The sequence below is a fragment of the Solenopsis invicta genome, chromosome 7, assembly GCF_016802725.1.
Source record: "Solenopsis invicta isolate M01_SB chromosome 7, UNIL_Sinv_3.0, whole genome shotgun sequence".
Classification (NCBI taxonomy): Eukaryota; Metazoa; Arthropoda; class Insecta; order Hymenoptera; family Formicidae; genus Solenopsis; species Solenopsis invicta.
The window spans coordinates 9,132,172-9,154,788 of NC_052670.1; the positions used below are offsets into that span (position 1 = coordinate 9,132,172).

Below are 22,617 nucleotides of genomic sequence, written 5' to 3' on the forward strand. Positions count from 1 at the left end.
TTGAACGAGATTCATACAAGAATCCAATAAAAATTGCTCGCCTGACATTAATATTCCATGAATGCGACGATGTATGGCTGAAATAAAACAATTTGAAATAAATATATTCAACATACCATTGGTCAATTGCAATCAATCGTTTGTAAATCATATCATTCATGTTTCACTCTTGATTCATTAAAACGATACAATTTTGTTTTTTTTTTTTTTTAAACTAGCCAGCAATAATAATAATAAATTTATATAAATATTTCTTAAATGTTAACTTTGAGAAAAATTAGTAAATTAAAATTTGTATGCTTTACAAATAACAAGTTGAAATCATTTAAAATTAACTAAATTAAATTAAAAGGTATTAACTTTTTAACTTCATTACTTAATTTTTTAATTAGTTATTGCCTAATCCTGGTAGATTATTTATATTTCGTGTAATACTCACAATTCTGTAAATAACTCGTGTGTCGTAATCCTGAAATGTAGTGGGACTAATTGCTTATATCAATTTATTTAAAAAACTGATATGAAAAGAATCTTTGATTAAGAAAAAAAAAATAAAAAAATCTATGTTAAGTCTGAATAGTTCTGAATAGCATATTGATTTCTTTCGATAAGTTCTAAAGTTCTTAATACATTTCAGAAATAATTCTGCCTGAAAAATTAAAAAAAAGTTGTGAATTATTCTCAAAAGCATCCTTTTGAAATGGACGGCATTATCCTGCTGGGGTTGTTAACCGGCAGGTTGCGTTCTCTGGCGGCGAAGTGGGCAATCACGATGAACCAGCGCGGCGAGCCGAGCGCGTCCAGGGGTCGCTTCGTGCCGGCGTGGGTTCGTTCGTCGCCGCAGTATCGCGCGTCTCTTCGCGCCGGTTGCTTCTCGTTTGATATCGTCTCGTGTTGATGTCGTTTGCAAAGTTATCGTGGACCGCAAGCGTGAGAATGATCTCGACGTAAATTCCGTCACGCGGCCACGAGGTGTTTCTCTCCGTTTCTCCATCTCTTTCTCTCTCGCTCGCGCGCGCACACGCGATAGCGATTGTGCACGTTGCTCCCGGCTAATCCGCACGCAATCCAGGAGGATGCGGCGCGTCGCGGCACTGCTGGCCCTGCTCGCCTGCGTGTGTAAGTACCGCACCGAACGAAAGTAGCGTAAGCGTACATCGGAGGCTCATCCCTCTCCCTTGCTGTCCCGTCTATCCGTCGCGGGTCTGCCTGCCCGTCGTCTCCGGGGTGAATCACGCGGAGGGAAGATAGCCGATCGAAGTTTCCGTAACACGGCGCACATCTCCCTCTCCTCCCCCTCAGAATCCTGCGGCGATTGCCTCGCGATTCTCCGACTCCGACCCCGACCGGTTGCCGCGCGGAGCGCGGTCTCTCCCTTTCCTTCCTTTTCTGACCGCCCGACGTTGTAATTATGGCTAATTGAGTCCGAATCGCGCGCCTCGGCCGACCGGGCGATGGAAAAAGAAAAGAAAAAAATAAATAAATTTGCAGAGGCGCGCTTCAAAGCGGCCACGAAACCTTCGTACGCCTTTGCCGCTGTGAGATTTTACTCGAGTGCTATTGATTCAAGCCAGATTCCGAACTCCGGTTTATTCTCAAAGTTACGCGATTCGGATATCGCGAGGGCGAAAAGGGTATTATTTCGTGCGCGAGAAACCGCGCGAGGGTATATCTGGCGAATGCATCGGCGCGATACGCCGAGAACGTTGTTACACGCTCGTTGCACACGCTGTTATTTCGCGATAAAGTCGCGTAACCCGCCTAGTGAAATATTTCGTCGTTACCGGTCCGTTTTTTTTTTTAAGCAGCACGATTAACTCTTAATTTACGAGGTGGGCCCTCACATTGGACCCAGATTGAATCTTTCGCTGTATGCATCGTACACTTTAAATAAGAATAATGCAAGAGTGATTATTATTATTAGTTTTGATTAAAAATAGACAAATGAGGGTTCGAACAGCAATAAGATATAAAAAGGTTTTTAAAATTAACGAGAGAAGCATATTAGAAGCATAACTTTTTTTCACCTTGTAAGTTAAAGGTTAACATCATCTCGAGTGATGTGTACAAAAGATTTCGGAATGTCCTGAAGGACTTCTTCACGGTCTACTCGCGTGCGCCGAGGAAACCATTCCTTTGTACACGCTTATTACCCAGATAACATTTCGTGCGAAAGCAAAGCAGCGCAATCTATTTGCTTGCAACTGTTGTCATCGTGTTATCATGATAATGGCAGAATTATTTGCTGAATTAAACTTTTGCTTGCATGTAAATAATATTTTTTTACTGTTGTTGAGCCTAGTTGCTTCAGAGTTGCTGTAAAATTGATGTGCTCAGTTTGCGTGTTTTTTTTTTTTTTTGCAATATCGCATCATGAATGAGAACTTACCTTGTTGGTAACTTGCTTCTAACATTTTTACAAATAACAGTATTAGATTCAGAGAGTTAAATTCAATGTATGAAGGTAATGCTAATAAAAAGCCTGATTGTTCGTCTGCAATGCATAACTTTTACTATTCAGTTAACAATGTAGAATTTTCGGTCCTCTGTACAAGTTATTAACTGTTATAGTGATAATTACAATTTTTAAGATGGGCGCATGGCCGATTAACAATAATTATTACAAGTAACCATGTGTAACGATTTGTAATAACCATTGTTAAACGGTTATTTTAAAAATTGTAATTATTGTTATAATTATTAATAACTAATAGCTTGGACCGAATCGCCTAAATTATTAATTTTACTGAATAGTAAAGAAAAAATTTACTTAAATATTTGCAATGGCATAATTTATTAAATATAAATAAATATTTATTCAATAAAAAATAGTTAAATTACGTTAGTAATTCTTGTATTAAATAAATATTTATTTATATTTAATAGATTATGTTATTGCAAATATTCAAACAAATATTGATTAAAATTTTTAGCAATTTTTTTCTGTCAGTGTAAAGTTCTATATTATTGGCTCTTTATTGGCTTTATACATTAAATTTTTTAACTAGTCGTTAGCAAAATATCGATAAAATGTTAAATGGGTATATTTTGCACATACATTTTGCTTATCGATTATTTGTTGGTCCTTTATAACGACTGCTTTTAACATGGTCTAAAGAGTCGAATGCTACTCGTGAGCTACAAATGCTTGCATATGATTTAGAGCGAATTCGCGTTCCATAAAAAATAAATCCGGCACTCTAGCATATGTCCATTTCTACCTACGTAGATAAACTTTAATCTCGGTTTAACTTTATTTTTTATTTTTTTCCAGCTCTAATAATTAGAAAGAGTAAGTTAAAGCGAGATTAAAGTTTATGAGAGATTAAATAGAGAAAGTGGACATTAATCATTTTTTATTTCGCATATTTGTATGCTGCTCTGCTCTCGAACTTCTAGTCTCTCTCTCTCTCTCTCTCTCACTAGCGATATTAGAAATTATTTCCAACGCCATATTCTGGGTTGCAAATGTATTAAAAACCTATTGTCTTATTGTTATCATTTTCCATTCAACTGTCTCGGGGTATCACGCAGCCTTTCAAAAAAGATGAGGACTGAAATAGAAATGAAAAGGAAAGATTGTATCTTTCTTTTCATTATATCTTTTTTCTCACCGCAACGCAAATTGAAGAGTTGCGAGGAAAAAAAAAAGAGTGAGACATGTTCTTTCATCTAAATCGGAGCTGGCCAATTTGCGCCCTCCTCGTGGATTCTCCCTCGACTCTCACGAGGACTCGGCGGCGACGGCGGCGGGACGGGATCCAAGTGGTGAGGAAAGGATGCTGCCACTCTCCACCATGACGGTGGCTCTCCTCTCAAAGAGGAGGAACCGGTTCGATAGCCGCGCACACCTACACGAAAAGCGACGCGAGTGTACGCAGGCTCCGCGCTCATCGGCGGAGGGGAGAGAGGGAGGTGGTTGCCGTGCGGCATTACGTAGATATATACATCTGTACCCGATATCGGCCACCAGCCCGAAGTTAAGGTGGTGGAAACGGGGGTGAAACGCGCAATGTGCGAGATAACCCTCGAGTGCGCTTTGGTGCCCCGTGCGCTTGCTACCCTTCGATGGATACCACCCCTCTCTTCCCTTTCTCTCTGCTCTTTCACTCGTATTATCATTTGTGGCTGGTTGCACCAGCACTCGCCGGGCATCACTTGGCCATTCATCTTGGTCCAGTGCTCCTAATTACACGTCTCGAGTTACGGGACGAGAACCAGGACCGCGGGGGCTCGAGAGACGTCTCTAGAAAGAAGCAGGGCGGTAGGGAAGGAGGGAGGGAGGGAGGGAGGAAAGGGCACGCCGCCGGAGCACGGCCCCCCGCGTCGCCCGCTCGCGCGATCATCGTCCTTTCCTCGTTCGCCGCGTCCGGTGATGTCCGAGGTCTCTCTTCTCTTGCACTCTTTCTCTTCGTCTCCGCGTCTCCATCTTTCTCTCGCCTGCTCGCCTCCCTCTACCGCGAATGACGGCTTTTTTTTACATCGCTCCGCCACTAAGGGTCCTTTGTACGCGGTCGGCGTGCGCGTTTATTTTATACGCCGAATGTTATTCAGCGCACCGCCGGCACCGCGCGATTACTCGCGGCGCGTTTCGCGCCGTCCTCTTCTCGCTCTCTCGCTCGTTCGTTCCGTTCTTCTCTCGTTCAAACGTTGCGTGACGTCGTCGCAACGTACACGCGTGTCTCGCTGCGGGAAGCGGCGGCGGAAAGGAAAAAAGAGAGAGAGAGAAATTATATTAGCCCTTTGATCCCTTGGGCTGCTGAAACGACTCCGGAATGAAACAAAGAGAGAGACAGAGAGACTAATAAAGACGCGGGTGGTGCGTAACACGTATAAAGAACGAAAGCCGACGTTCTTTTTTTGGAGACGTCGGCCACGACACGCGCACGTACGCGAACGTGTTGCGACTGTTTCTTGCGACTGCAGTTGCGATGCGGATGCAGACATATGTATCGTACCTACGTGCAATTTCAGTCCAATATTTTTTTGAGCGTCTCAAGATCTTACCAAGCCACTTTTTACGTTTTTCGCGCGTAGTTGACAATAATAATATTAATAACAATAATTACATACATACATACTTTTAAACCAGAAATAGTCACCCCATTTTGTTTGCGTATACGATCGCGTGAAGTGATTTTTATCACCCCGGTTAAAAGTCATTGCAATCTACTACATATTGCATATATGTATATTATTGATTGTTCTTATAGTTTTAAAAGCTTGAAAAAAAATCTGTTTTTTTTTTCTGCGGTTTGATTTTTTCCCCAAGGGTAGAAAAATTTATTGGAAAAATTTACATGTGTTAGTCAAACATTTGCTTATATTCCAGATGGTACAAAAAAATCTGAAAGGTATAAAAAGACGTCTAAGAAATGTAACGTCTTTTAGAGATGTTATGTAATAACATCAGCTTCAAAGAATTATAATAAATGCATTATAGATAGGCATATAATATGTTGTAATGTTATCGAGAAAAAAGTAACTTTAATACGCTTTTCAAAATTTAAAATTCTTATAGCGGGCTAATATTTGCTGCTGTCACGGAAAAATATGATTTATTAACTTCAAACGGTTACGGTTTTTCGTAAATATGAGTGCACTATAAAGTTTAAAATTGAAAAGTATTGTATCACGGTGACCTTACCAATCATCTTTTGACAAAAAACCAGTTTTTTGGAGAGAAAACCGGAATTGTTTCGTTTTTTTCCAGCGATTTGAAAAAAGCAATTTTTTTTTTAAATTAAGCTTTTTTACAACTTAATTGTTCTACAATTATTATTAATATCTGCAATTTAAAAGATATCTATAATTTAATTAATTTAATTTTATAATAATGTAATTTTATAATAATTTAAATTAAAATCAAATTGTTATCATATAAACTTATTTATATTGCATTTACGCTTTTGTAAAATTATTAAAAACGGTTTATTTGTATTATATAAATACAATAAACAAAAACACCATTATATAAATATAAAAATTGTACGAGGAATTTTTTAATAAAAATTAGAATACTTATAAAAACCTAAGATAAATCTATTGTATATAAATATTAATAGCTTGTAATATCTTTTAATTGAAACTTCACATTCAAACTTATACTATTTCGAATTTATAATATAAACTATACTTGATTAATTTTATAACTTAACTTAAATGATCACCTGGGATGTTTTCCCAGCTAGTTTCAACAGATCAGTGATGAAGATATGAGTCATAACTTGTTTTTATTATACAAATCAGGTCTTAGATTCATTTGAATGACATGTAGATGATATGAATATTTGATTAGTAAAAATAATCTGCCGTGTCGTGAGCTTCATTTTTCCGACGCTGGAGTGTAAAACAACAGGTGATTATTCTCGGACTACAAACTTTTTGTTTACTTTCGCGAAAGTATCTAGTAAAAGATCTACGTCTTTTAAACAGAGCAGAAGAAGACGTTATCTTCACAACTGCGGATAACGAATTACTAACGAGCCTCTGAGGGGGCGCGGACTTGAGATATCTCGAATCGATGTTATCTAAGGGATGCACCGCCCATCCGGAGGCCGCAACTTTCTCGGAAACATAACTCCTTCATCCGGCGGCGTTTGTAGTCCCGTCGGGCACGTGGAATCGTAACGTAAACTTTCTATCGTCGGAGATACCGAAATTCCGGCTCGTCTTTCGGCAGGAAGCACGCCTTTCGTCTTTTTCCCTTCTGTCCTGGTTCTCGGTGCCGTGTCGATTGCGCGAGCTACGGTAGTTCAAAGCCGCGTTAAACGCCTCGTCGCAAGCGCAGGCGTTTGATGACCTCCGCGATAGCGTCCGGAAAGCGCGGATAATATATTTCGAAGAACGAGCGAGAAGAAGAGCGAAGCACCAAATAGACGCGACAGCGGGTTCTTTGAAATTCGTTCGCTCATGTTGTCATTATGCGCGTACTCTGAAAATGGCACTTGCATCGGATCTCTCGTCCTCTTTTTTTCCTATCGAACGAATTCTTTCTTTGACCGGTTCTCGTGAATGGGAATCGCGAACGGATCTGGGTTCCCTTTCTTTCTTGTATTTTTTTTCTTTTTTTTTCTTTTTTCTTTTCCGTCGAGCGTCGCCGCTGCAGTCGTGGAACTTTGCAGCGCGGTAACTTTGTTCCCGATCACTCGATTCGTTTGACCAGCAGAAAGTCGAATAAGCGAATCGAAAGATTGTAACATTTAAAATTTTCGATATTAAAATGAAACGAGTATAAAAATTGTGATGTAACTTAATGCAAAGTAATGAAAAACGGTAATTAATTAACTTGAAGAAAACGATATATGTAGTGTACGTGTGAAAACTATCCCTTTGAGAGAAACGTGCTGAGAATAAAAGTTGTTGAATTGCTTAAATTTTTCAACTTGATTAAATTTCTTCAGTTTAGGTATTCGTTAAACTCAAATATATAAAATACTTGAATTTTAATTTAAGCATTTATATATTTAATTTAAATGCATAAATACTTGAATTGAGAAAATTTAATAAAGTTGAAAAAGTCAATTTAACAATTTCTTTTCTCAGTGGACGATTATTGCTTATTTATTTTTCTAATTCTATTAGCCAATCCTATTTGTCGTGTCTACGAGTTAAAAATAAAATCCATACTTAATCCGCGGCGGTGAAACGACGTACTTAAGCTTCAAATGGCGGCTTCTTAAAAACAGAAAATAACACTGCACGTCGCAGTTGTCTTCATCGTTTCGGGGGCACGTCGGTCGTCATTCGTCGCATTTCATTTCTCCTTCTCTCTTGCTCTTCCCGCGTGCTTCCCTTAGTGCAAGAGCGTGCGGCCGCACTTTGCCCTCGGTAAAAGGGCGTCAGTGTTCGTCGGGTTTTCGCGTCTCCTTACCTTTGCTTCTTTTTATCCTCGTGTACTTCCTGCTTTTTTCTCTTAATAAACGCGTCTTGTGTATACGCGTCCTGTCTCGCGGTACAGCCTTTCAGGACTAGTAAGCTTCAGAGCCTCGAAAGCGTCCTGAGAGCATGAATTTTTTTTATGGTACACGGAATAGAAGGCGGCAGAAGGTGAACACAATTATTGCACCCAACAGCGTCTCGTGTAAAGACCGTAAGATGCGTGAGACATCCTCCGCACCCCCGTGAAAACGCCCGGTGATTCGACGCGAAGGGTTGTTGAAGGATCGGTCGAGGTACACGGGACACGTAATTTTTTCTTGTACACTCGTGCGCGCGCGCGCGAGTTTCGTCGTAAATGATGGCCCACACATAATTCATGTCCGCGTGGTTTACCGGCTGGTTGCGAGCCGCGTGATAAAGTGTGCATTCTACGTGCACGCAATGAATTATGCATTCGCGTGCGTTACATATATCCGCGCTGGGAGCCGTTCTAATTGATACAGGAAGTTTCTGCTGCAAAGGGGGAGAGAAGCGTTGCGAGAGCCTTTTGGGAAATTAGGGAAGCTTGATATATAAATATTGCTATTATTATTCCGTTTGTATTAGCATGTATTTCTACACAATTAGATTCAACTAGTATATAATTATATTTTATATATTCGCAATTAATAATGTATAACATATAATTATATAATTGTTGGTCTTTATCAAATTTCAAATCAACGTTTAAAATGCTATACTGAAAAAAATATATTAAAAAAAAGAAATTTTTAAAGTTTTAATAAACCATGTGTTCACATAGAGCTGTAAATACATTTTTTTTAAATAAAGGATTGGATTTATCTATGTGGAGAATATAATTTTTCTGTTTTAGATCTTTCACTAATTATAAAAATTATTTTGTGCAATACAGTCAATGTTTATTGAAATTTTCTTTTTTATAAATTAGTGATTTTCTAGTAATACTAATTCAATTAAAAAAAAAATAATTTTTCTATTGAGCAAATTAAATTAGTATTTCTTCTACAATGTACTAAATAATTACTTAAGGTCTTGGAATTATCATTTATTAAAAATTATAGAAGTTGTATCAAAAGGCATTGGTGTAACTTTAGAAACGTGAATTTAAACAAATTTATCAAAATTTATTAAAATTTTAATAAATATATTTACGAAAATTAAGAAAAGTTTTTTTTCTCGGTGTAATACATTTGATTAATCCACTTAATAGAGCATTTGATCTATACAAACATATAGGTAAACTTGTACCATGATGGTACATCAATATTAGCGAACTTAATTTCAAATATTTTATTGAAAAATCAATGGTTATTAAGATTCTAAGAGTAATAGACAGGGAAGCATTATTTAAGTTTCGTTGTCATTTTATCTGATTTACTATGGAAATTTACTATGGATAATCTTATGGTAATACGAAAACTTTTTAGCAACTCCAAAAGCAATCTTTCGATTTAAAGACTGTCGCTACCACTGGGGTCGCGTGTACATACATATCAGGAGAAAGATTCTGTAGCATAACGAGCCCAAGTTCTGCCTCTACAGGCACGAACTTTCTCCCTTCCAGACCTATGACATCTGGGAAGAGGGACCGTGCACCATGTACCACGAATAATAATCAAGAAGTGCTCCGATGAGAGGGAGACGTGAAGTACTCGTGAAGCTACCCCAGACGGCTATGTGAAAGCAACCCCTTGCATCCGCGCCAAGACGAGTTACTTTCTCGTCGCTTTCGATTAACCGGAAAAAGAGAAAGAAATTTTATTATTATCTCATGATATTCTTAGAGTTATTAAGGAATTAAAATTAGAAATATTTCTACTTTCTCTTGTAATTTTTTTGTTTATTAATTCTGGATTTTTTATACGTTACTAAATTTGGTTAAAATAATGTTAAAAAACAAAATTTTTATTTAATTACATTATTTTTATTAAAAAATATTGTACTTTTATTTAATTACTTAAATTACTATTAAGCTATTTAATTACTAACTAAACGCGATTTTATGGCAAAGTGATGATGAAACGAAGCTCTTACAAATCTCTAGTGTTTACGAGGCTTTGGGTCTTCATCACCTCTTTTGAAATGCGTCATGTTACGTCTACTGCTCTACCCGCCGACGATTCGACATGTCACCGTGTAGACGTTGGAGGCGCGCAGGCACTCAGCATCGAGCAATGTAGTCGAAAAATCGGACCGCTTGTGTAAACGTTACAAAGCGGCGCAGCGGCGGCGGCGGCGGCGGCAGCTGTCGTCGGTGTGGAAGAGTAAGAGAAAGGAGAAGGAGATGTTTAGCTCGGGGAGGAAGCCAATCTCGAGAGTAGGTCGTAAAAGCGGTCGTGTTTACCCCTCGGGGAGGTTTCACGACCGGCAACCAAGACGACTGGCGTAAACGCGCATTCTTTTTTTAGGTTGCAACGCGACTGCTTTCCTCCTCTCGCTGATAAAGATTGACATCGAACCGCGTTCGAAGATACCGCTTAATGATCGCGTTGAAAAGGCGCCATAAAGCCTGCCGCATTAACTGAAACTTCCCTGATGCTTCGTAATTAGAGAACCAATAAATGATAAGCCGACGATATTTTTGGAAAGATTTTTTTTTTTTTTTTATTTTTTACGACCGGAAAAGTGGCAATGGCCTTCCGACAAGACGCAGTTTGAAGTCACGAAGTCTGGTTTTTATAACTGAACTAGTATACATTCTCTGTACTTAAAGTGAAAAATATATATTTGAAATTTAACAGAAGCGTGAAACGGGAAATTTTAGTGCAGTTCAGTACAGCAATAAAAAACAAACTATAATAATTTTTTTTGATTTGCGCATAGACTGCAGAATTAATGTAGGAATATGTATTTTTATTCACAAATTCGTATAGTTACATAGTTATACAATAAACATTGCATCAGTCGAAAATTTAATTTATCAAGTACTATTTGTTTAACAAGAAAATAAATTATACTAAAAAAACATCACGCTGTCTTCTATTATAAAAAAATTAAAATTACGAAAGATTTTTTTTTTTTTATATTTGTAAAAAAAAACTTTATAAAACCTTTGCATTTTTGCCGTATATCAAGAGTGATGGAATTTATGACCACTTATGAGACAATCAAGTTGAATAAAGAATACAAGAGCTAAGCACTTATATTTTCGTGTACTTCATTTTTTCACTATTTCTTTACATTCATGTATCACGAAATTATCAATCTTTTACATTTCCTACAGAGATAGTAATCATTATATGTAAATTTTAGTACATTGCTCATAACATTGACAAATTGATTCAACTCACGATGGTTTCTTTAATATTAAGAGTAAAAAAACTAAAATTACAGCAATACTAATATAATATAAAGGATACAACAGAGTTGATTGCAAGCAAGTTATCTTCATTCTTTCTATTTTTTCAGACTTTTACGGCGTAAGTACCGGAGTTATCCTGTACTGCTTGTATTGTCACGTTAACCGGGAGTAGTTACCTAGGATATTTTTTACTTCTCAGCAACAAGAAAATGAAGCTCAGTACAATAATTTTTATTATTGCTCGAGAATTCATACTTAATTTTGTATTTCTCCTTATTTTTTTGTAAATAATGAATCTAAATTTCTGCACAATAATCTCTCTCAAATATTATAAATTAGGGAACAGGTGATTACGCGAAACAACTGTTCATACTGAACTCATTCGTCTACACTGACCTTGCTATACAAATTTTTTTTTTAATTTAACGTTCATTAAACCCTATTTCCGATTGCACATCTGTTACGAGCAGGGAAAAGATTCGCAAGGTTTATGTTATTAAATGAAAGGTGAAGCTTTTTTGTAAAATACACGTACAGTGCATGTACACAATTCGCTGTTCGATATTATGGTACTTAAAATCATAGAACACACCGCGGCGGTGTAAAACCAAAGGAAATACCTGGATTCACAATTATAGTTAGGGAGAGACTGGCACGGTCCGCGCGAAGATAAATAAAAGAGCTTAGGGGTCCCGCTCTCTGATAGATTTATGACCATACATTATGGTTCCCACCGCACACACGGTACGACGCTTAAACTATATAGTGTTCGGGATCACTACGGGGCATTTGTTACTAGTCAGAATAAATTACACGCCGAACATTAGAGAATACATCTATTATTACACTTTATATGTCCAGTAAGACGACATATGGAGGCGTTAAAACGGAATCATGGATATTAGATTTAAATGCGTCAAACACAATAGAAGGAAACCCACTTGTATGGGTGATTTAAACGCCTTAACAACGTCTCGCGTTACTCTTTTATGAAATTACCGGTCTGTCGTTTACCAGGAACGATCGGAGCCATCAGCGTAATCCGTGGAAGTTGAGCGCGAAGTATATTGCAGTACAGACGCGATACACAATGTTTCGCGATCGCGACCGCAACGGATTAATTATTTCCAGATACACATCCATAGACACGGTAGCGTTGCGTGAACGAGAGATCGATGGTTACGAACGAGAGACAGTGAACGGCATGCACGGATGCAGTCAGCGTGCGCGTTGCACCCTGCAACGCACGTACAACGTGTTGCCGGCCGGCGGTCGCGGCGCAGAGAAGCACACCGATCGATTTTCGCCCCGGTGCAGAGGATTTAATCCACACCGATGCGATGCCGGCCATTGTGTGTATGCAGAACCCGCGCAACGTTCGCCAAACGTAGATCGGCGAATCACGGACCTACGTGTGTCATACGTACATTTATACTGGTCATCTAGCTTTTTTTTCCTCATCTCCCTTTTTCGGCACTCGACGAACAGAAATACCGTTTCAACGCGATTCTCGTTGCGGGCATTTTGCTCTTGCACCGCGTACTCGACGCCGCTCGTTTCGGTTCAACCGTCTCTCTTTGTACTTCCTATGATCACTCGACGAAATTGGATACGTACTCCTTCTCACTGACGATCGCATGAACGATGATGCGCGGTTCAATTATCACAGTTTTCGCCATTTAAACTCAATCTTTGAAAGAAAACCATCTCACATATACACTTGAACATTTATTTAAAAAATAAATCGGTTTCAATTTGACTCTTCAACAATTTTGTTTAAGACTTGTGGATACAAATACTAATAACCGTCCAGATCGACAAGACCTGGCGGTTCAGAAAAAAACGGTTTTACTTATGGACGTTAAAAAATGATGTACAGTGTATTTTCTTTATGCCCGAGTCGATCATGCAATGGGCCACACAATGGAAAAGATGGACAATCGAAAAAATTCTAAGGAATATGACTATAGATGAAAAAAAAGATATGAATACAATGCATCTTGGTATCATTGTTGCGGCACGTATTTCCCATTTAGAGAAAATAATGATATAAATAAAAGAATTCGTTTATGGCCACTTATTGTCAGTTTAAATTTGTTGTTTTTAACGGACACTGAAAATGACTTATGTAAAAGGTCGAATTGCTGTCTGTTATAAGTCTCCATAAAATCGTAAACATTAGGATAATTACCCGTTAGAAAACTGTATATTCCTCGCTCGAATTGGCCTAATTTGCTTAGCCCTGTTAAAAATTAAATATTGATTACAAAAAATAACTTTTTAGTTTTTATGTCTTATAACAGTGATAATGTTAAACTCGCTAAAGTCTGTACTTGGCGCGAGACACGATGGCGCCTCTTGATGATTTACGACCGATTTTTAACATTTACAACATTACCGATTGATCGATTAATTTTATCATTAACAGGACAATATTTCTGTTTTTTTTTTTTCACAGCGGCACCTGCTCATGGCCAAGATGGTGATCTTTACTTTTCGGTGAGCCCCGCGGAGCATTCGGTTGTGGAAGGACTTCCAGTTCGCTTGAGATGCGAAGCTCAACCAAGCTCGCACGTTAAATACTCATGGAAAATAGACGGACAGCCGCTTGCTCCCAGCCCGCGGAGGCATCAGGTCGAGGGCGATCTTTATATCACTAGGGTCAATCGAATCTTGGACAGTGGCAACTTCGTTTGTGTGGCCACACACGAGGAAACCGGCTATTCGATTGAGAGCTCGCCTGCGAAGATCGACGTCCAATGTAAGTCCTATTACTTTGATTATATCAGCACATGTTTAAGATTATACGTTGTTGACTTTTGATTTTGAAATTATATATTTTTCAAATATTTCATTTCTTATATTTTTTGTACGCACAAGTTTGAAATTTGATGTACATTGCACTCTCGTATAATTAATTTTTATATTATTAATTATAGTTACTACTATAATTTGACGTAACTTATATTTATACAGAGTATTATTTAAATAGATATTTGCGCAAAATTGCAACACTGTCATTGCTTGAAGTATATGAATGAGTTTTGATGATATTAGTTTCAATTAAGTGCAACGGCAGAATATTTAAATTAATAAAAGGTTGTTTTGTCGTTACAAAAAAAAAAAAATACGTAAATTGATGGATTGTGAAACGTACACGCGCGCGCATCTAAATGTGTCTTTGACAACGAACACTTGAATTAACTTTAGACCCATATAATCGGTTACAATTACATATATGACTTTTAAAGGTTACCAGGTGAGAGGTTACTCGGAATAAAATTTTATATCCGAAGACGTCGATAATTTAATAATCACAGTTTGATGAAAGATTAATTAAAAATTTTAATTATAAGAAAGAGAACGATTATTTTCGTAAAGTTGACATAAAATGGCATGCTGTTGCGATTTATTTCACAGATAAAAAAATATGATGAAATAATTATTTATTCACTCTGTTGTTGCTCCGATATTTTCTTAGATCTTTTTTCTTCTTAAATCTATTTGTTGCATTAAAAAAAACAACTGATGAGAAAATAATTAATTACAATTGCGCGTGATAATTGCTAGAATAGGATGGCAGTTTGTGGAACACTTTTGACGCTAATTGCACGCAACGCGTATTTCACATTGTACGTTTAACACGAGAATAACACGAAAATAAATACGAACTGTGATTTGTTTGACATCCACACAAATCTTGTTATTTAGCATAAAAACAAAATCTTAACCAGCACAATAGATTTCAAACGCCTATAACAAATGAAAGACGTGTGTTACTAAGTATTTTCAATATATTACGGTTTTTTTTTTAAACAATAACTATTATTAATACTTATTGAAACAAATGTATATTGTGCGATTAATTTAGAATAGAAATTACTTGAACCATTCATGATTTTCACGTTTGTGCTCTCCAATTCCAACGTAATGAGCAAGTTACGCTTAAATCGGTACAAGATTTAAAGTGCAACACGAGGCATGTTCGAATTTAACACGTGTCGTTAAAGAAATTATTATGCTCAGCTCGAGTCTCACTGCGCGAACAATAGCGCGGCAACTTTGTGAATACAGAACGCTTCGTCATGAAAACAAACACTGAGGCTAAATCTCAGCCCCATAAAACATTTAACGTACCATGAAATAAATATACGCTAAAGTATTCTGTTTTTTCCATTTCAAATTGAACAAAAGACACGGTTTCTCGTTGCGTAAGTAATTCAAACGATCAACACATCATTTTGCAATTACCAATCTCAAAACGATAGGCAGTTTTATTTTAATCAAAAGTTCAAAACTTAAAGAGATATTTGAATTCTAATGTCACTAAGAAAATAATCATCGCCCAGTAATTATCGATAAACAGCAATAATAATTTATAATTTTCTTATTTTTCTGTACGTACTCCCATTCTAAGTCACATGAAATATCTTACTTTGAAAAATAGTCGGTTCTTTGACACGCTTATGAATCCGTGAAACAAGAGTAATTCCTGGTTCTAATGTTCGCGTGCTATGTAATCGTGAGACATGGCATTTAGTGTCTTCTAATATTCATCGCGTTAATTAAAACACGAGAGGTAAAAAAAAGGACGACACGTGGAGTGGCCTGCGTCAGTCACCTGCTCGCTTAAGTCACGCTGCGCGAATGACAACAGTGGTTTGCATACACGATAGCCTGTGCGTTATTAAAACAAACGCGATTATATAATGGATATTTTTGTCGCGAAATGTAATATTTAAAATATTATGAAATTAATGTTGATCAAATATTTCATATTTACCTCTCTAATCTAAAAAAAAATAAGTTTTTATTAGCACCTTATTTTTTTATTTTGTAGATTTGTTAGCGTTGCTTAAGATAATGATTAATTTCGTTCAATTGAAAAAGCGCATTTGAATGAAAATATAGTCACTGACATTGTATTGAGAAAGTTAACTTTAACTTAATATAATATTTTTGGCGACTGTTTATTACTTGATCTGTTTGTTTAAATGAAATTCTATTTTAAACAAATAGTTGAGTACTCTCCTGTAATTCTTCTGTTAGAGATTGCAATTAGGTTCACATAAATTCATCTAATGCATTCACGCTTATATTTAATGCTGTTTGGCTGTCGAACATCGAATTAGTCGAACTTTATTATTGAAACGTCTCGGTATCAATGAGCATTAATAGTGATTTATTGCAGGATGTTTACTATATGGAAAACTCGGGAAACGCTGAAATTTTCAGTGAATTTTTTATCTTTGAAAATCATGGATTTTTATAGAATTTTATTGTTATTTAAAGAAATTTTTAAAAATTATTTTTAAATTAAATTTTATCTTTGATAATTGTTTCTTTTATAATTTTTTAAATTTATAATAGTAGATAATATCGATAATCGATTAATAATAAATGTCAAACATATCCACGTGCAATCTTGTGCAAATTTTTATGAAAAAAAATAGTGAGGTAAAAAATAATACATTGTTCTAAATTTCTTTGAAAATCATGGATTTTTATAGGATTTTATTGCTACTCAAAGAAATTTTTAAAAATTATTTTTAAATTACAATTCCATCCCTCTCTTTGACAAAATTATTTTTTTTATAATTTTTTTCAAATTTATGATAGTAGATAATATCGATAATCGATTAGTAATAAATGTCATGTACATTTACATGCATTCATGTGCAATCTCGTGCGAATTTTTATGGGAAAAAAAAATAGTGAACAGTTAAAAGATAATACATTATTTTAAATTGGCATTGTGTGTTTCACGTTTCGAATTATTCTATACTCCTGGAAAACTAGATCTGTATTGCACACATATCATATGTCATTTAGTTTAAATTATTTTTTTAATACTTTCTAAATTTGATACTTATTTAAAACTCAAGTTGCCTTTTTTGTGATTGTGTGATTAAGGAACACATTAAAAGACATAATAAAATAAATTTACTTCAAGCTGCATTTAAGAATTCTCAGATCTTATCTGGAATTTTGAGTAAAATTTCTTGAAAAATCGAAAATATTCTCAGGAAAAATTGTTTGTTACAAAATTTGAGCAAATGCTCTGTATTATTTATTCGTGTGTTCTAACGCGCGCGCAAACGTACGAGTTAAATGTTTCTCTCGAAAGTTTGTGGGACGAGAGGCAAAAATCGGCAAGTAGCGTAGCAGCGCACGGTCCTCATAAAATATGCACTCACCATTCAATGTATTGTGACTGCATCGGTCTGATAAACCGATATAATCCGTCGTTCAGGCGGCACCGTTGCTTAGTCGACGAAGGGACGCGAGGTGACGGTGGACCTCGTCATCGTCATCATCATCATCATCGCCCAAGGGATCCGAGAGAGAGGGGAAGAGTGGCTCGCCGTCGAAGCAGCCTCGTCGCCATGGCACTTTTTAATCGTCCCGTCTCTCCGCAAAAACGTAGATCAAACGTTTCGTGCGCAGAAATTACACGGGCCGACCGGAGTGAAACAGAGAAGCGATGGAAGGAGTCTGGTTCGAGAGGGTACGGAGGGGATGGGTTCCACGGGGATGCGAGCCGCACAGGAAGGCAGAAATCGATTCGTGATGGTTCGAGTTACGGCTTCCCTCCCCGCACCCTCTCCAATTATTCGCCCGCGCGACATTAATTAAGCAAGATAATTTGCTCTCGAACCGCGCGCTGCCCGATATGGCGTCCACGGCGATCGGGCAGGACTGCCGTTCTCGCGTTCACATTTTAATGATTCACGAACGCCCGAGGTTTCGCTCTCTCTAGCTGGAAATATAATTCCGCGGATGTTAAGGGAGAGGAAGAGGATCTCAGCGGAGACTAAGTGGAAAGCGTTTACGTGTACGCCAAGTCGTCTGCCTGCGTAACTATTTTTATGCGCATCAGAAACGTAGGAACGAAGTGATGGAATGCGAAAACTTAAAAAGGAGAAAAGTAAATGATAAAACGGAGATACGTCGTCGGCGCGCGAGCGAGGATGAATGAAGAACTTTTTGTAGGAAAATACATATTATTAGATCGCTAGGGCGACTAAAGAGGATGGAGGAGGGCGATGCAAGAGAGAGGAGGCGAATAGGGAAGGAACAAAAACGAGAAAGGGAATGAGTGCGTCGTTAGCGTACCGGTAGCGACTCGTTATCATGTATCGCTTCGTAATTATTATTGCACGCGGCTACCAAGCTGCCGGCAATGGAATAGAGAGCACTGGGCGGATGCATTTAGCGCGCGCTTAATATCGGCGCGCTGATTTCATTTAGTAATTGCAATAAACAGAGTGACGATAATAACGAAGTCGCGTTTCTCGCGACGATCTTTGTCTCACGTCGCTTTAAGAGTTTCGCCTCAACGTTTTTTTTTTTTCCTCCCAAGGTCAATGTATCAGATGTACAAGTCCCTGCAAAGTAAAAAAAATTTGGAAATCTGTTTAATATTAGCACTTTAAATAAACTATGTACTTATGAAAGTTATATGAATGTGATTGCATATTTATTTAATTACATATTTTTATAGTTTATTTGCTCGATTTTCTATTAAAAATAAAATTATTTGTTACAACGTTAAGAAAAAACTCAATTTTTTTGTGTAAGTACTTTGTATTCAAGATGATTTATAAAGTTTTATTATGATCGTTTATTTAATTATTTTGTAAATAAACAAATTTTGTTTATTTTACAGAACTGATTTCTGCATCGCAATGAAACTTTACATAAATCATTTTAAACATTTGAAGTACTTCCGTAAATAAATTCAAATTTTTCCATTATTTCTTATTTCATTATTTTATTATTAATTATATTTTCATTAAAGCACGTGTCTATTTTTTATTGAAATAATTTTTTATCTAGGGAAAAATTGCTGCCAAATTTTTCTAGTAAATTTTCAAATGTAATATAAAATAATCTGGAATTTTTTTTATAATTTTTTAAATAGTTTGAAAAATGTCCTATACATCTTTAACAAATGCATACGAGTGCAGCGAATAAGATTACGCGTTGCACCGGTAACGTATTGCGTTATTTTATAGTATTTTATTATCGATTTAAAATAGAAGGGGACACTCATCATATTGGTTGAGCATTGAGCAGATGAATCGTTTTCATCGTTTGAAATTTTAATCCGTATTTGATTATTTTAATCTCGTCGAAAAGTATAACGCTTCGTCAGTTTCAAATGAAATAATTCACGCACGATACATCATCAATGCGCCGACGTATAAAAGAAGTCCATTTCTGCAAAAAAAAAAAACGAAAATTTGTTTCCAGCGGGAGGAATAAGTATCAGTATAATAATAAATCGGCGTGCCAATCATATATGATCGGAAAATTCCTAATTCTCCTGCGTTCATGAAGAGCTGAATTTAGTTTCACGGTGACACTGACGGCATATCCAATTGCTAATTAGTCTGTCTATTATTAACGTGATATTCTCGCAGCAAGTTTCTTTTGACTAATTGCCCAGTTAATATGAACATTTGCATAATTTGCATTTTGCATGAAGCAAACAATTTTATTTTTTTATTTGCGAAATTTCTTGGTTAATACACGCGTAATTTTTATTCATGCTAATATGGTATATAAATAGAACATAATATATGATTATGAAAAACATACAAATTTGTGTAACGTATTAGATAAAAAGTAATTGGTTTTTAAAATAATAATTACTTAATTGCTTAACATTTGTATTTTCTCTCAACTTCATTATGAAGGAAAGGAAAAAAAAGGAAAAAAAATGTCCCGTACAGTATGGTGACATGGTGTAATACGCCATGGTGGCACTGAAAGGATTAAGAAGTAAAATAGTACTGTAGCGCACGTGTATTTATACTGTAACGTGCACGTGCAGTTAACCGCGCGCAAGCATTCTCTCCCAAAGCGTTCGTTACGAAACGACCATTTTAGTCAATCCCTTAAACCGCGGTTTAATACCTAAATCTCTTCAGCACGGTGGGGCAGCACGGTGTGTGCATGCGCGAGTGGCACTTTCTCCCACGTCCCGTATTTTCGTTTCATTAAATTTAATGACCGACCATATTTCGGTATATCCGGCGACGAGTCCTTTTCGGGACAGTAATTTGCGTTTCAGGGGTTATCAGACGATGAAACTACAATTTTAAGCAGTTTAGCGTCCAGACGAAACGGCTCGTTGTTGCTTTCCAATGCCACCTCCACCGCGTGAGTCGCGACGAAATCAATTAGACAGTCGTCCGGGCGATTGATCGATAAACACGTCGGCGGAATATTGAATGCGAAACGAGATAAATTACATCTAAAAAGCCCGGACGAAGTATCGAACGACGAATTGATAGCGTGTGGCTACGGATAATAATTACTTAAATCAATTAGCGTCGCGGCAAACGTCGAGCCATACGGCGAACGAATACGTCGAACGAATTTATCTCGGCCAATTTATTTGCAAGTATAATAACCTTTAATTAGGTCCGGAACATACCCCGGTTAACATTTCTCATTAATATTCAGCTATGCGTTAACAACAACGCTGATGAAGTTGAGTACACGCATTCGTTGATTTTCATATGATTGAAATTCCGACGCAACTGCAACGGGATACTAAATAATCGTTAATTACCGCGCACAATGATACTCGCAGCTTTATCTAATACAATACGCAATTAATTGTATGAATCAAATGATATATTCTATTTCCAAGAGATCGGAATCAGGATCTTTGGTGTAGAGACAATGAAAGACAATGGAGTTGAACAATGACTGGATGCAATCCCTTCTGAATTTTTTCTTTTACACTCAAATTAGTAATATCATAAAATTTCATAAACTAGCTGTTTCATTCGATTAAAAATTATCCTATTAAAATGTTTTGTAAATACTATTGCGTCGACGCGATATTGTTACGTGTCTGCCGAACGCGACAATATGATAAAACTGGAACGAATTGTATTAAAGTTAAATAACACTATTTAATAAATTGAATATACAAGACACAATTGATAGATCAAATATGCGACTTTATGTTTACATTAATTAAAAGTACCAATAATCTTCTTTATTTCAGTGCAGTATAGGGAAAATCGCTATGAGCCCCGCTATATTATTCGAAGAAAGTAAATCAGAGTGATATCGCTGTTCAATCATCGTGAATGTCTTATTTTTAAAACGGTATCGACATTTTTTGAAAAGAACATAAACACATGTGTTCAGATTATTTTATTTATCTATTATAATATTTTTCTACGATATAAATCAAATCGAATATTAGCCGTTTTCCGCGATACATTTTGACTTTTATCACCGAAAGGTCACTCGTCTGCTGAGTGATCTCTCGAACGTGTGTGCCCGGTGATAATTCCACACTGCGCATCGCGTCAATCATTCCCCTCTTTAATTTTCATCCCCTTTGCACCGGTGAATGGGGTGACGAGCGAGACAAGCGAGAAGAAGAGTACGGCAAAAGGAAGATCCTTTGTTCAATTAAAAAAAAAAATAACATGTCTCGTTGCGACGGCTAAAAGATGCTGCGTATCGCAACAATGGGTGGGAAGTTATTCGGCCTCTGGCAAGGGTGGAAAAGGGTAGAGCGAGTAACGCAAGTGAGGAAGATACAACCGTGCGTCGTTGACGTTCCGGAAGATCGTATCTGATTTATGCAGCGCGAACACAAATTCAACTACGCTCCTTCTCAGCACTTTGCATTAAGGTTTCGCGAGCTGTTATGTTACCGGATTATTGGCGGAGAACGTCTCGAGTCGTTGTTGTTTTTGTTATTACTTAGCCACTTTTGTGCGCAAGAACGCAAGATAGAATAAAATTCGTTCTTCTGACTTTACAAACCGCGCGTGAATGCATATGTACGTGTATGTAAGTAAAACGAGATTAAAGCGGATAGATAGTGTTCACAACACATGTTCACACTCTGAAGAACTCAATTATTTATTTTTATTAAGATATTTGTTATTTTATTGTAACATTTTTACAGGTCTGCCTTATTACTTGAACCGATTTCGAGCAAAAAGATCGTCCATTGTTCTTTTTTCAAAAATATGATCCTTAACAATATTATCACCCTAGTTTCTTTGTCATTCAATAGTTTATTTTTATTCATTAGGAAAAGATTAAGATTATTTAATAGGAAAACAATTATAAAATGCATTCTTAATGAAGTCTTAAGTACAAATTGAATAGATCACTAAGGAATTGAATTTTAGAAGATGAAAACAGTTTCAATTTTGGAATAAACTACGTTGTCTGGTGGTCTAAATTACTGAAGCTTTAAATCGTTGCAAACTTAAATATTAATTACGTTGCCCAATATACATTGCGATTTTAATTTATTTACTGTAAGACCGTTCATTTCTGCTAATATTGATAATGTAATATTAATGTAGATGTCCCTTTATCGTCTCTCGTTGCAAAGCAGTGCCACTGCCGCGCATAAAGTGATA

At 36.7% G+C, this 22,617-nt stretch overlaps 1 protein-coding gene across 1 annotated transcript in view; it reads left to right on the plus strand.

Annotated features, from left to right (window-relative positions):
• Nucleotides 1-822: 822 nt before the first annotated feature.
• Nucleotides 823-22,617, plus strand: part of LOC105198262 (tyrosine-protein kinase-like otk) — a 57,103-nt gene continuing 35,308 nt past the window's right edge. The window contains exons 1-2 of the mRNA XM_026137181.2: nt 823-1,119; nt 13,662-13,964. Coding sequence (XP_025992966.1) covers nt 1,077-1,119; nt 13,662-13,964 — 346 coding nt within the window. The 5' untranslated portion in view covers nt 823-1,076. The remainder of the gene's footprint in view (nt 1,120-13,661; nt 13,965-22,617) is intronic.